Source organism: Mytilus trossulus, chromosome 1 (assembly GCF_036588685.1).
Source record: "Mytilus trossulus isolate FHL-02 chromosome 1, PNRI_Mtr1.1.1.hap1, whole genome shotgun sequence".
Taxonomy (NCBI): domain Eukaryota; kingdom Metazoa; phylum Mollusca; class Bivalvia; order Mytilida; family Mytilidae; genus Mytilus; species Mytilus trossulus.
The window spans coordinates 47,040,072-47,054,212 of NC_086373.1; the positions used below are offsets into that span (position 1 = coordinate 47,040,072).

The 14,141-nt window shown below is 36.2% G+C and overlaps 1 protein-coding gene across 1 annotated transcript; it reads right to left on the reverse strand.

Annotated features, from left to right (window-relative positions):
• Positions 1-6,781: 6,781 nt before the first annotated feature.
• LOC134722080 (uncharacterized) lies at positions 6,782-13,908 on the reverse strand. The gene is made up of 2 exons (XM_063585591.1): positions 13,769-13,908; positions 6,782-13,550 (listed from the first exon to the last, which is right to left on the reverse strand). Exon 2 carries the CDS (start codon positions 13,265-13,267, stop codon positions 6,782-6,784), a length of 6,486 nt encoding a protein of 2,161 aa, XP_063441661.1. The 5' UTR covers positions 13,268-13,550; positions 13,769-13,908.
• Between the last annotated feature and the right edge of the window lie 233 nt (positions 13,909-14,141).

Here is a 14,141-nt window from a genome sequence, read left to right on the forward strand (position 1 = left end):
CATACCAGACACACATTCGGTACTTTTCGGCATATACCTACGGCAAAGTTCCGAACTGGACCTAGCTCATTTCAAAGGTATTGACCCAGGCTATTCCCCACTTAAATATTTTTCTGGGATCCGGGCCCGTCTAGCCACCACAGAGGTTCAAAGTCGCCCATTTACGTATTTTCCATACCAGACACACATTCGGTACTTTTCGGCATATATACCGACGGCAAAGTTCCGAACTTGACCTAGCTTATTTCAAAGGTATTGACCCAAGCTATTCCCCACTTAAATATTTTTCTGGGATCCGGGCCCGTCTAGCCACCACAGAAGTTCAAAATCGCCCGGGTTTAACCTTATTTAAGCAGTCCTCGTTAGGTTTTCACCAAACATTTCTATTTTTGTATTTTTGGCTTTCCATACATATTTATTATTTTTATATTCAAATGTTTCTGGATTGATGGTTTTTGTTTTTGTTTGTTATATAATATATTAAATAACATCTTTGGTGTCGATTTATTGATAAAAATCTATATAAAATAAGGACAAATATGCAACCTATATAATGGTTTATATTCGAGGACGACGAAAATTTACGACAGCTTGAAGGGGTCATAAAACGATTTCCGGCGTAGCCTTCCCCTTATGCTTTTTAATGATTTTCAACGAAATTTGAATATTTAACCGACTGCTTGCAGCCGGTTAGATATTGAATATCAATTATCGAATAATAAATAACGAACAGACCGCTAGCTTCAAATACATATTGTAAACGGAATGAAATGCTTTTAGAACCAGTACAAGGCTTGAAATTGTCGATTACGGTGTTAGATTGCATTTAACTAATATTTAGCGATTTTTGGAACGTTTGAGTCTCATTCATTTTTTTGGTTTTTAGACATATCACCAAAATTGGCTGCTGGAAAAAAGTGGCTGCTATCTTGATTGGCCGATAAAAGTGGCTGCCAGCTTGAGTCTAGTACAGAATCCAGTTGGTACACAGCTCGATGAACGAGATTAAGTTGATTATGAATTAGAAGGAAACATTGATGCGGCTAATCTTATGGATGATGGAAGGCAAATTTTTAAACCACATGAACATTGCAATTAATTATGTTTATTGAATAAAATGCACAGTTATACCCCATTGGGTTGAAGGCATATAAATGAACACAATACATCATACAAAAATAACAACAAAAGAACAAACATTATATACATTAAGTATTTATCATGCAGTTGTTGAGTCCACTCTCCTCAGTGACCATGACTTTTTAACAAATGGAGCCGTATACTGCATAATTGACGGACACGAAAGACATAAAACCAATTTATCCACATTATCCATATTATCTATATCAGAATAGGTATTTCTAACTTTCTGTAAAAATTCAAGTCTCAAATCTTTATTTTTAATACATGTAAATAAAAAATGTTCTTCATCATCTATTTTATTTAGACAACAATGTTGACATAAACGTTCTTCCCTTTTTATATTTTTGTATCTACCCCTTTCAATTTCCAAAATATGGTCACTTACCCTTAATTTAGTAAATTTTTTCCTTATTTCAAAGTTATTCTCTTTAAGTAAATAAGGCTCAGTTTCATATTTCTTTTTGATTTTACTATAGATAAATAATTTATTATTTTCTGTTAAAGAATTTAATTTTTTAAAGAACAGCTTTTTATAGTTTTCTTGCATAATATCTTTCATGTGTTTATTCATTTTATATTTTTCTTTTATGAAGTCAATATTTTGTATATCAGATATATTAAAATTATTTTCATGAATTATATTTTTTACAAAAGTATACCAAGAATAGGTTCCTGATTCATCCAACAGTTTAGTTGTGCAGTATGCATCATAATATATAACAACGGATTAATTTCTATGTTAGATACTCTTGCCATATATTTTAGTGCTTGAACCTTTACATATACATCTATTGGATATTGTCCTAACTCTGCCCTTGATGCAATGTTAACTGCTTTTTTACTTAAACCTAGAATTAATTTGCAAAATTTTAAATTCACCTTTTCAATAAAGCTATTATCAATGGACGTAAGTAAATCAAAATCTTTATCATTATTTACTGCTCTACTCTGAGACCTCAGTACTTTTTCATAGTAGTCCATATACCAAATTTCTGAGTTATACATTAAAATTGGTTTTATTAAAGATTCAAATAGTTTTTTATGTATATTTTCTATATTATTCATATATTTAAACAAACTGAATATAACTTTTGTGCCTTTTTTTGATAGTTCCATATGTGATGTATGGAATTTACCAGAAGCCTCTATAATATTACCTAGATATTTATATTTTAATACTTTTTCTAATTTATAACCATCCAAAGTAAACTCTGCTTTAGTGTACGGTATGTTTTTTTGTTGAAATACTATCACTTTAGTTTTATTTATGTTAATTGACAACTGCCATTTTTTACAATAGTTGCTTAATTTCTCTAATGACTTCTGTAAACCCTCTGCACTTTCAGACAATAAAAGTAAATCATCGGCAAACATAAGACAGCTTAATGACATGTTATTAAGATTAACTGGTTTACAGTCACTATCAAAAATTTCAGGAAGGTCATTTATATAAATATTAAAAAGATTAGGACTGAGGCTGTCACCCTGTTTCAAGCCTCTATCTATAAATACTGAATCAGATATGTTTTCTTTATATTTTACTGAAGCTTCAGTGCATTCATACATATTTTTTAACACTTTATATAATTTAGGTCTAATATTATCAGTCTTGGTCAATTTATATAGAAGGCCTAGTCTCCAAACTGAGTCAAATGCCTTCTTCAAATCTACAAAACATCCAAATATTTTTTTGGTTTTTATTATTTATATATTTATTAATAACTGTTTTTAAAATAAACAAACTATCTGAAGTTCTATTATTCTTTCGGAATCCAAACTGTGATGGATTCATGTTATCTTCAAAAATTATTATCAACCTGTTATTTATGACAGAATTAAATATCTTACTTAAACAATTCATTAGGGAAATACCCCTATAATTAGCTGGATCGAGCAAGTCTCCCTGTTTAAAAATAGGTATTATATATGATTTATTCCACTCATCTGGATAAATTGAACTATCTAATATTAGATTAAAGCATTTTGCTAATGAAGTTAGCATTACCTGGCTACTGTGTTTTATTATTTCATAACAAATTAAGTCTGGGCCAGTACTTTTACCATTCTTTAGTGATTTTATAACATTTTTTATTTCAGATATTTTAATAGGGTCATCTGTTTGTTTTTCATTTAATATTTGTTCTCTGTTTCCTACCTCTTTAGATATTAAATTTTTGAAATTTTCATCTATTGTATCTGGTTCTCCTTGTGTTTTAAAGTGTTTAGCTAGCACATTAAGATCAAAAAGTGGTGAATCATTTGAGTTTGTTTCTCTTTTATTAATTCCTTTTAAGATATTCCAAAATTCCTTACTCTCTGTAGGAGACAGATTTTTAAGTTTATTTAATATGTTTTGTTTATACTGCTTTCTTTTAAATTTATATGCTTTTTTCAAAAGTTTACTATAATGAAAAAATTTTAATTTCAAGTTTTGGTCAAAGGGAGATAATTTTAGTTTTTCGCCTATCTTTTGTACAGTTTTTCTTAATTCCAGATATTCATTATCTGTCCATGGTGCTTTATTTTTTTTCTTTACCTTTTTAAAACAATTTTTTATCATACACTTTTCTGATAGATTAGTATAAATATTACATATTGCATTACTTGCAAGATTTATTCCTTCTGAGGTTTTCTCAAATTTGTTTGTCTGAAACCTGCCTATTTCTTCATATATATTTGATTTAGTCAGTTCCATTTCCAATAATTTTTTAGAAAGTTTAGTCCATTTATAATTAAACTTTTGTTTTATATATTGGCTTTGAAGTTTACTGATCTTGAAAATTACATGTTATATAAGTTACCAACTGGCAGTGATCTGAGAATGGTGATGGATCTTGCACTTTAAAATATTTCACTGAAGAGAGCAGACTCATACTTGTAACTGCATAATCTACAATACTACAACCTTTTGTATTAAAACATGTTATATTACCCAAAATGTCTCCTATAAATCGACCATTTAATAGTCTGAGTTGGGCAGTAGCACAGAGATCTAAAAGTTCTCTCCCTTGAGAGTTCAATATCTTATCTTGTGACCTTCTTGTCATGTCATAATCTGACTTATAATTATCTGGTAATAAATGTGATAAATTATCATTATTGTCATCATGGAGAACAAAGTCAGCATGAGTAGATACTCTGGAGTTAAAATCCCCTGTAATTAAAATCTTTCCCTTCCCTGCTAATTTACTTTTTTCTGACTCAAGGTTCTGATACTCATTATTATAATGTGGAGAATAAAGTGGTGGTATGTATATGCCACAAAGATATAAATCTTCATCTAAGCCAAAAAAGGTTTTATCCAGCTTCAGCCACATTCTATTTGCAGACTGTGATATATTTTTCATGTGTATAACACCATTTTTTATTTCCTTTTTAATATATACTATAATACCTCCACTATATCTCCTTGCTTTCTTTTTTCTGCCTCTTGACTTTGAAAAACAGTCAAAAGTAGGAATATCTATATCAGATAGGTCCCCTTTCCATGTTTCGAGTAGAAAATTTATATCATATTTTATATTTTCTAAAAATGTTTCATCTCTGTGCTTGTGCCCAAGTCCATTTACATTCCAACTTGATACAGTTATATTATCAATTTGAATATGTTTCATTAATTATATATTTCTCTGTTTCCCTGCAAGAAGTTGACACTAAAATTTAAGCTTAGTCCTATGGTTCTAATAGACCACTTTCGAGTTCATCCGTCACCGGAAAAAACTCATCAATTATACGCGCCTTTATCACCGTCATCTGTGCGTTTAGGGGCGTCGTCACTTCCTTACAATGTTGAGCGAGTGGTTGGAAAATGATAATTCTATATTGTACGAATTATTCGGCAAATTGAATTCTGAAAATAGACAATCAACACTGCTGTCATTAGGGAATTGTCAGTAAGTACCTACAGAGCAACCATTATTTCTAGTTTATCCTGCACCAAAACGATCACTTAGACGCTTGATGAACGTAAGTGCAGGGATACAGGCGAGCCCCTCTATCTGGTAAATGACGTCATAAAGGCGTGCATAATTGACGAGTTTTTGCCGGTGACGGATGAACTCGAAAGTGGTCTATTAGTAATCATATATATAAAGTTGCTAATTCAAAGAAAGAAAATTTATAACTGGTCTGTATAAAAATAAGACCTAATTTTTTATCATTACTTTTCATTATATATTTTACCATGTGATATTAAAAGTTACTTGCAAAATAGGTTTTAATTATATATATATAGCAAGTTTTTGTTAATTTTAAGCTTTAAATCTATTTTCCCATAAAAGATGTATTTACTAGAAAAATAATAATGAGAAATGTCAACTCTTCTGTATACATCTAAATTAATGAATATCTGCATATTCAGTATCGATTAATAGTTTTAACAAGAAAAAATAATAAGAAACACACCAACATATCCAGTATTATTAACAATGTCTGAATTTTTATAGAAACCAATTAAGTCATGTAAAATGTAAGTTCAGTTCATGGCGTGAAATTATTTTGTTTACATTAATAAAAACAATTAGCATACAATGACTTAATTTAATTATGTGAGTATGCAGCTTACATGGCCAATAATTTTCTATAATAAATTCCTGTTTAAGTTAGGTCCTCACATACCAAATGTTTATCAATGGCGATACTATTATCACTAGTAATTGACATAAATACCATTATCAGTATAAAGTACTAAACAGAAGTGTCAAAATCAAACTTGTATATTAGTACACACAAAAATTATTTTGCTTCCAATAGCAACAGATAAAAATCTTGAGAAAAAAATCAATACAGATGTTTAAAATTGGTTATAATTAACAATTTAACACAGTTCTTGAATAAAGTTTTTAAGAAATAATTTGAGCTTTTCTTGTTATTTTTATCATTTGTTTGGTATACAGTCCTCCCTATTTCTTTGGTATAGCCATGATTGTAATCAATATTGTTTTCATCCGTATTTAAGTAAGGCGTTGGATATATCTTTTATGCTGAGCCTGACTCAGCTAGTATAACCATGGGATTGTATCGCAATCTCGGCAAATTATAAAGAATAACAACTTGTGTGTGAAGCTTGTAGATTAGAATTCCACCAGAAATGATACAGGAGTTTTACAGAGTGTGTAATGTTTGGTAAACTGAAAGAAATAAAAATACAATATTTTACAATATGTACGAAAGAAATATATGAATGTTCAATGCAATCATAATAACAAGTCAAAAACGAAAGTAGAATTCTCAGTTCAATTCATAGAAATAAACAATTACAGTTCGTATGGTTGAATAAACATGGAATCCAAGTTAACGGAATTAACGGTATATATATTTAACAGTTTATAATTGATTTGAAACGTACTTGACGGTGATTTGTCACAATATCCACAGGAGCAGTTTTGTCGTGGCATCCATTTGCAATAGACCGGTGAGGAAGAGAAAGTAAGCACTAGTGAAAATACGGAGAAGTCCAGATTATTTCCGGAAAATACGGATGTCTAAAAATCCAATCATACAGACTATACAGTTAATATATAATTTCGGATGTGATCCAGAATACTCCCCGTCTGAAATCTACCTGATATCACTATTATTCCATAAGATATAACACATATGAATGTCACTATATAAATCCAGAGATATATACATATATTTACACAGGAGTGTTCTCTATGAGGAGAATCATGTCCACGATAGGGCGTGTGTAGGTTGTGGCTTTTCCATTAACGATAACTCGCACTTCTGCTTTTCGGACATGTTCGTCTGAACTTTTAAATGAGTTCACTATAATTCCAACGGGCCATTGGGTACGGCAAATGTTTTTGTCCTTAAGAAGAATGACGTCTCCATCGATGAGATCACGGCGATCTTCGGTCCATTTTCGTCGTTGTTGTAGTAACGGCAGGTATTCCTTCCTCCAACGGGACCAGAAAACACTGGCCAGAGCCTGTACTCGTCTCCATTCGGCAAGACAGAGATCTCGTTTGTCGAATTCCCCAAGATGGTCTGAAGTGAAAACGTAGTCGGTTTTCTGTGTCAATAACATAGCCGGAGTTAATATTAACGGATTCTCTGGATCTGTTGATACCGGTACCAGAGGTCTAGAGTTCACTATTGCTGAAACTTCTGCCATTAGTGTGTTCAGCACGTCATGTGTAAGGCTTCTTCCGGCTGCGTTTAGAAGCATAGAATCAAGAATTCTTCTGGTGATACCAATCATTCTTTCCCAGGCTCCACCCATGTGGGACGAATGCGGCGCATTGAAGATCCAAGTTGTACCAGAGTTGTACAGAAAGTTCTTGAAGGGTCCATCTTCAACGTTGATTGAGTCAATCTTTAAATCGTCGATTGCGCCAATAAAGTTTGTTCCACGGTCAGATCGGAAAATCTTTACTTGGCCTCTTATAGCGGCGAATCTCCTGACAGCGTTTATGAAGGCCGAAGAACTCATTTCCTCGATTAATTCGATGTGAATAGCTCTTGTCACTAAGCATGTGAATAAAATTGCCCAACGTTTTGAGTTGGCGTATCCACCACGTGTTTTACGTGAAATAATTGTCCAGGGTCCAAAGGTGTCTATTCCAACGTTAGTAAACGGAGGTGAAGGTTCAAGACGGTCCTCTGGCAAATCAGACATGATTTGATACTCAGTTTTTCCTCTGAGTTTGCGGCATGTCACACATTTGTGAATAATAGATGAGATTAAGCGTTTTGCTCCTACGATCCAAAATCCTGCGGATCGAATCGCTCCATCTGTGAAATGGCGACCTTGATGTTTTATCTTGTTGTGGTAGTGTCGAACTAATAATGTTGCTACATGATTGCGTCCAGGGACGATCAATGGTTTCTTTTCATGGAGGTTCAAGTCCGATTTTACAATACGGCCTCCAACTCGTAATAGTCCTCGTTCATCCAAAAACGGATTGAGGTTAGCTATCGGGCTCCGCTTATTAATTTGTTCCTGACGTTTTATACAATCTATTTCATCTCCATAAACTTCCTGTTGTGCAGATATTAAGATGAAATTTTCGGCATTTGAAAAACTATCCACAGAAGTCACTGATGATGCCTGTTTTGACCCGTGTAAGCGAGAGAAACGTTCCAAAAAGGCTATCGCTCGCACAAGTGATGTCCAGTTGGAGAATCGATTGAATCTATCAGTTCCGATACCTTTATGCTCAGGTGTGGAAAATGTTTTTGCAACATTAACAGTTGCACGGATTTCTCCATCTTCTTCTGGATCTATTAGCTGGTATATATCCTCAGAATTCTTCTGTTCTGAGGAAAGAAGTTGTTTTGGTCCTAATAACCATTCGCTGCTGTGAATTTCATGGGCTTGTACGGACCTTGTTCCCGAATCTGCGGGATTACGGTGAGTTGGTACATAATTCCATTGACTTGGAGAGCTAAATTTTCTTATTTTCTCTACTCGATTGGCGACATAGATGAAGAACCTTCTTGTCTCGTTACTTATGTAGCCTATGACTACTTTACTGTCTGTGTAGAATTTTACGGTGTCTATATGTAAATCTAAATTATCCATGATGGTCTGTGTTATCTCGACTGCTAATACTGCAGCAGATAGTTCAAGGCGTGGAATAGTATGACCACTTGTTGGTGCAACTTTAGCTTTCCCAAGAATGAATCCTATGTTTGGTTCACCACTATTGTCGGTCGTGCGTAGATATGCAACAGCTGCTATGGCTTTTTCTGATGCATCAGAGAAGACATGCAACTCCTTTGTGGCGGTTTTGCTCAGATACGGCACGTAGGTACGTGGAATGCGCAATGTTTCGATAGCAATTAGAGTATCTCTCCAAGATTTCCACTCATCTGCTGTCTCATCAGTGAGAGGTTGGTCCCAATCGACGGTTTCTGATACTATTTTCCTTAATAGGAGTTTCCCTTGTATAATCACCGGAGCCAAAAATCCCAGAGGATCGTAGAGACTGTTTATCGTTGATAAAATTCCTCTCCGAGTGATCGGTTTGTTTTCTGATGATAATTGAAATAAGAAGTTATCAGTGTTCACGTCCCAGCTGAGACCAAGACTACGTTGTAGGGGTTTGCTGTCGCATTCTAAGTCTAGATCTTTAAGATTTGAAGCCAAATCACTGGCATGAAATGCAGACATAACTTCTGCGCAATTAGAGGCAAACTTGTGAAGGCGTAAGTTTCCATATCTTGCTAATGCTTGCTGTGTGTCCTTCATGAGCTTAACAGCTTCCTCTTTAGTAGGACATGACGTAAGACCGTCGTCGACATAGAAGTCTCTTGTAACAAAGCTAGTCACGTGACTGCCAAACTCTTGTTCTGATGCTTGAGCTGCTTTTCTGAGTCCAAGCGTAGCAACAGCAGGTGACGGACTATTCCCGAAAACATGAACTCTCATGCGGTATTCGACAAGGTTCTTCTGTAGGTCATTGTCTTTATGCCATAAAAATCTCAGATAATTTCGGTGGTCTTTTCTGACAACAAAACAGTGAAACATATGTTGAACATCTGCAGTTACTGCGACCATTTCTTTCCTAAAACGCAGCAATACTCCCAAGAGATCATTGGTCAAGTCTGGACCTGTAAGCAGGACGCTGTTTAGTGAAACTCCGTTACATTTGGCGGAAGAATCAAACACACCTCTTATCTGATCGGGTTTCTTCGGATGATAAACACCAAACAATGGCAAATACCAGCACTCCTCATGTTCGTGCAATGGTGGAGCGAGTTCTGCATGATTATTATCTAAGATTTTACTCATAAATGTAAGAAAATGTTCCCGCTTTACTGGATTTCTATTCAGACTGGCGTCTAACATGTTAGCACGGTGAAGAGCCTGTGGTCTGTTGCTTGGCAATGGCTGTCTTGGCACTCGGAACGGTAACGGTGCTACCCAACTTCCTTCCGAGTCTCTGACAAATTCGTTGTCCATCTGTTTCATGAACATTTTGTCCTCATATGACTGTCCAGGCTTATCATCGTCCCTTGTTTTTTCAAAGAGTGGCGATTGTAGATCTTTTGTTACAGGGTCTGTGTAGTTTTCCCGGATGTCAAACTTGCTTGTGCATGGTTGAAAAGTTGAAGGTTGTCCTGTAGTTAAAATGTTGGTTATTTTAACATTTAACTCAAGAGGAACATGCTGCTTGTTAATGCATGTTTCTCCTATCACTACCCAACCAAGTCTCAATTGTTGTGCATATGGAGTTCTGGGTGGTCCTATGCGCTGGTCGAGGACATGATGTGCCTCTATAAGGTCTCTGCCAATTAAGAGAAGAATTTGGCAATTTTCCTCTTTTGGTGGAATGCTACCTCTAAGTTCTTTTAAATGAGGGTGATGTATTGTTACTTCAGGAGTAGGTATTTCGTCCCTATTATTGGGAATATGATCACATTCAATCAGTACGGGAAGGTCAAACTTGTCATTACCATTGATTGATTCCATGACGAAACCTCTTCCTCTTTTGCCGGAAGTGACTACTTTGCCGGAGCATGTTGATAAAGTATAGTTTTCTGGTTTATCTTTGACGTCGAAAAGATTAAAGAATTCGGGCGATGCTAGTGACCGGTTGCTTTGGTCATCAATGATGGCGTACATGCGAATAACTTTGTACTGGTTATCTTTGTGATAAACATTCACAGGAAGTATTTTAGCACAAGATTTTCCACTATATGTATCTTTGCAGATCTCAGTACAGGTAGAGTTAACTGAGGTTGCCTTAGTTTCAGCCGATTCTATAGGCTCCCCGCCGTAGGCTTGCTTAGGCGATCTAGACTGTGAACTTGCAGGTTGCTGTGGTCTCGTGATGTGAAGTGCGGTAGTGTGTTGTTTACTTCCACATTCTTTACAACTTATGCTTGCATTGCAATCCCGGCTTCTATGTGTGGTAGAATCACAACACTTGTAACATACATTGTTTTCTTTTAAAAGACCTTTGCGTTCCTCTATTGACTTGGCTCGGAACGCTCGACATTCATTTAAGGAATGTTTTGTATTGTGCAGAATACAAAGACCTTGTTTGCTGGCGTCTCCAGATTGCTGCTCAACTGCTGTTTTATGAGCACCAACTTTAGTCCTAGGGTAAGACGTAGACCTTGGCGCAGCACCTTTTGTATTTGGTGTGGCTTTTGACCCAAAGATGAACCCAGGATCATTCTTTGTTTTACTTATTTCCCTGATGAAGGCAGAGAATTCTGTGAAAGGTGGAAAGGCAACTTCATATTTGGACTTGTATCTTGTAGCCCTTGTTGTCCACTTTTCTTGGAGTCCGTACGGTAACTTTTCAACAATAGGATTAATCCCGGATGAGGAGTCAAAATATCCTAGCAAACATCCCAGCTTGGGATTTTCCTTGTGATATTCTATTTCTGATAGAATGTCAGATAGTTCGTAGAGACGTGTGTTGTCCTTATTTGTTAAGGTAGGGAATTTGGCAAGTTTACTCATGAGAGAGGCTTCCAACATTTCTGGAGCACCATACCGCTCGTCAAGCCTCTTCCATAATCTCTGTATCCCTATGGTAGGATTATTGGCGTTCGACGCTCTTATGCAAATGGCGTGTTTAGCAGACTCTGGACCGAGCCACTTGATCAGTAAATCGATCTGTTCTGAGTCAGAGACTTGTAACTCATCAGTCACATTCTTGAAGCTTGCTTTCCAAGTATGGAAGGATTCTGCCCGATCGTTAAAGCTCGTTAACCGGGAAAAAAGCAGGTCCTTACGTAAGAGGAATCTAGTTATCTCCGATGTGAGGTTGATTTGTTGCTGGTGTGCAACAGGGATCTCTTCTATTATGCCTTGTTTTTGGTGTGAAACAGGGATCTCTTCTATAAAGTCTTGTTTTGGGCGTAAGACAGGGATCGTTTCTTTAACACCCTGTTTTTGGTGTTCAGTAGGGCTCTCATCTGAAAGGCCTAGTCTTTGTATGCCGGTTACTAATCCCAGATCTGGGATAAAGGTAACTTCCGGTGACTTAGAATCGGAAGGTAAGACAGCAGATGTCTGTGACAGCAAGTTCAGTGCCGCGGACGGCACGAACGCTGGTGCTTCGTGGCTCAGCTCAATTTTAACAGGAAATTGCCTTTTCTTTTGAGGTGCTGTCACTTCCTTCAAAGCTGTTGATACAGGAAGTTTGTTGACAAAATCTTGCACACGCTGGAGCGGGTCTTCCTTTTCGTCAGGTAGTTCGCTAAAGGCTTGGCTATCATCGTATTCCAGGATACGAGCCTCGGCTTCTGCGGCTGCAGCTTCTCTCTGTGCTTCAAGAAGGTTAAATTTGGCTTTAAGTTGGGCCTTTTCTCGGCTTACTCGTGCGGCTTCTTGTTGCATTTGAGCCTTCCTGCGCATAGCCTCTTGTTCTAACTGAACTGTTCTCTGTGCGGCCTCCTGAGCGACTTCTTGTTCCATTTTTGCCTTTTTGTGTGCTGCTTCCTGTTCCATTTTTGCCTTTTTGTGTGCTGCTTCCTGTTCCATTTCAATTTGTCTGAACAGGGCTTGTTCCTCTAACATTGCTTCCTGTTGTAGGATAATGGCATGTTTTTCTACAAAGGCTATTTTAGACTTGGCAGCCTCTGCCTTGGCACGCTTTCTCCGTGCTAGGCTTGACATGTCTGACACGTTAGAGCTACCACTGCGTGAGGTTTTCTTACCTTTTGAGGTCTTTGTTTTAGTGGATTTGGCCTTTGTTAGGGCGAGGCGATGCTCGTGTAGTTTTTCCATAACAAGTTCCACTTTGGACAGACGTAAATCCAAAGAGAGTTTACATGCATCAATTTCTTTTTGACTCTCCAATGTTCTGGTCCTTTTCAGAAATTCTAGGTATTCATCTGTGAGCCTACGATAATTATTGCAGGCTTTAACAAGTTTGTCCTGGACTGTTAGGAGTTGCTGGAGATCGTTAGGGGGCGCTGTTACTTCCAATAACTGGGATTCAATGTCTGCCCAGAGAGCCTCTAGTTCCTGACAGAACTTGTCACGTTTTTCGGTGAAAGCTCCTTGTCCTTTTTCCGTGAGGTCACGAACTCGCCTTGCCTCGGGATTTTCATCTGCCTGGATTGTATTAGATGGATTTTGTAATAGTTCTAAATCTGGAACCTTTCCCTCTGGGGTCTGTATCTCTTCTTGTTGTTCCTCATGACTGGGATCCATGTTGACTCAACGTTGTTAGGTTGCTGTCGAGTATACACAAGATATGAAGTCCACTGTCAGTGTAAAGGTATGTAAGTTGCTACGTTGTCGTTCCTTGTCTGGATATGTAAAGACAGGTTGTCGTCAATTTACTGTGCTGAGCCTGACTCAGCTAGTATAACCATGGGATTGTATCGCAATCTCGGCAAATTATAAAGAATAACAACTTGTGTGTGAAGCTTGTAGATTATAATTCCACCAGAAATGATACAGGAGTTTTACAGAGTGTGTAATGTTTGGTAAACTGAAAGAAATAAAAATACAATATTTTACAATATGTACGAAAGAAATATATGAATGTTCAATGCAATCATAATATCAAGTCAAAAACGAAAGTAGAATTCTCAGTTCAATTCATAGAAATAAACAATTACAGTTCGTATGGTTGAATAAACATGGAATCCAAGTTAACGGAATTAACGGTATATATATTTAACAGTTTATAATTGATTTGAAACGTACTTGACGGTGATTTGTCACAATATCCACAGGAGCAGTTTTGTCGTGGCATCCATTTGCAATAGACCGGTGAGGAAGAGAAAGTAAGCACTAGTGAAAATACGGAGAAGTCCAGATTATTTCCGGAAAATACGGATGTCTAAAAATCCAATCATACAGACTATACAGTTAATATATAATTTCGGATGTGATCCAGAATATCTTTTCATGTTCACTGTGTAAGAGCCGATCTTCATCATTATAGGTATTATTATCATGAGTGTAGTTTTCACTTTTACGATATTGATAATTGTTTTCATCTCTACTGTACGGGTTGTTACGGTTGATCTCTCTACTGTATTGGTAGTTACGGTTATCTTCTCTACTGTACGGGTAG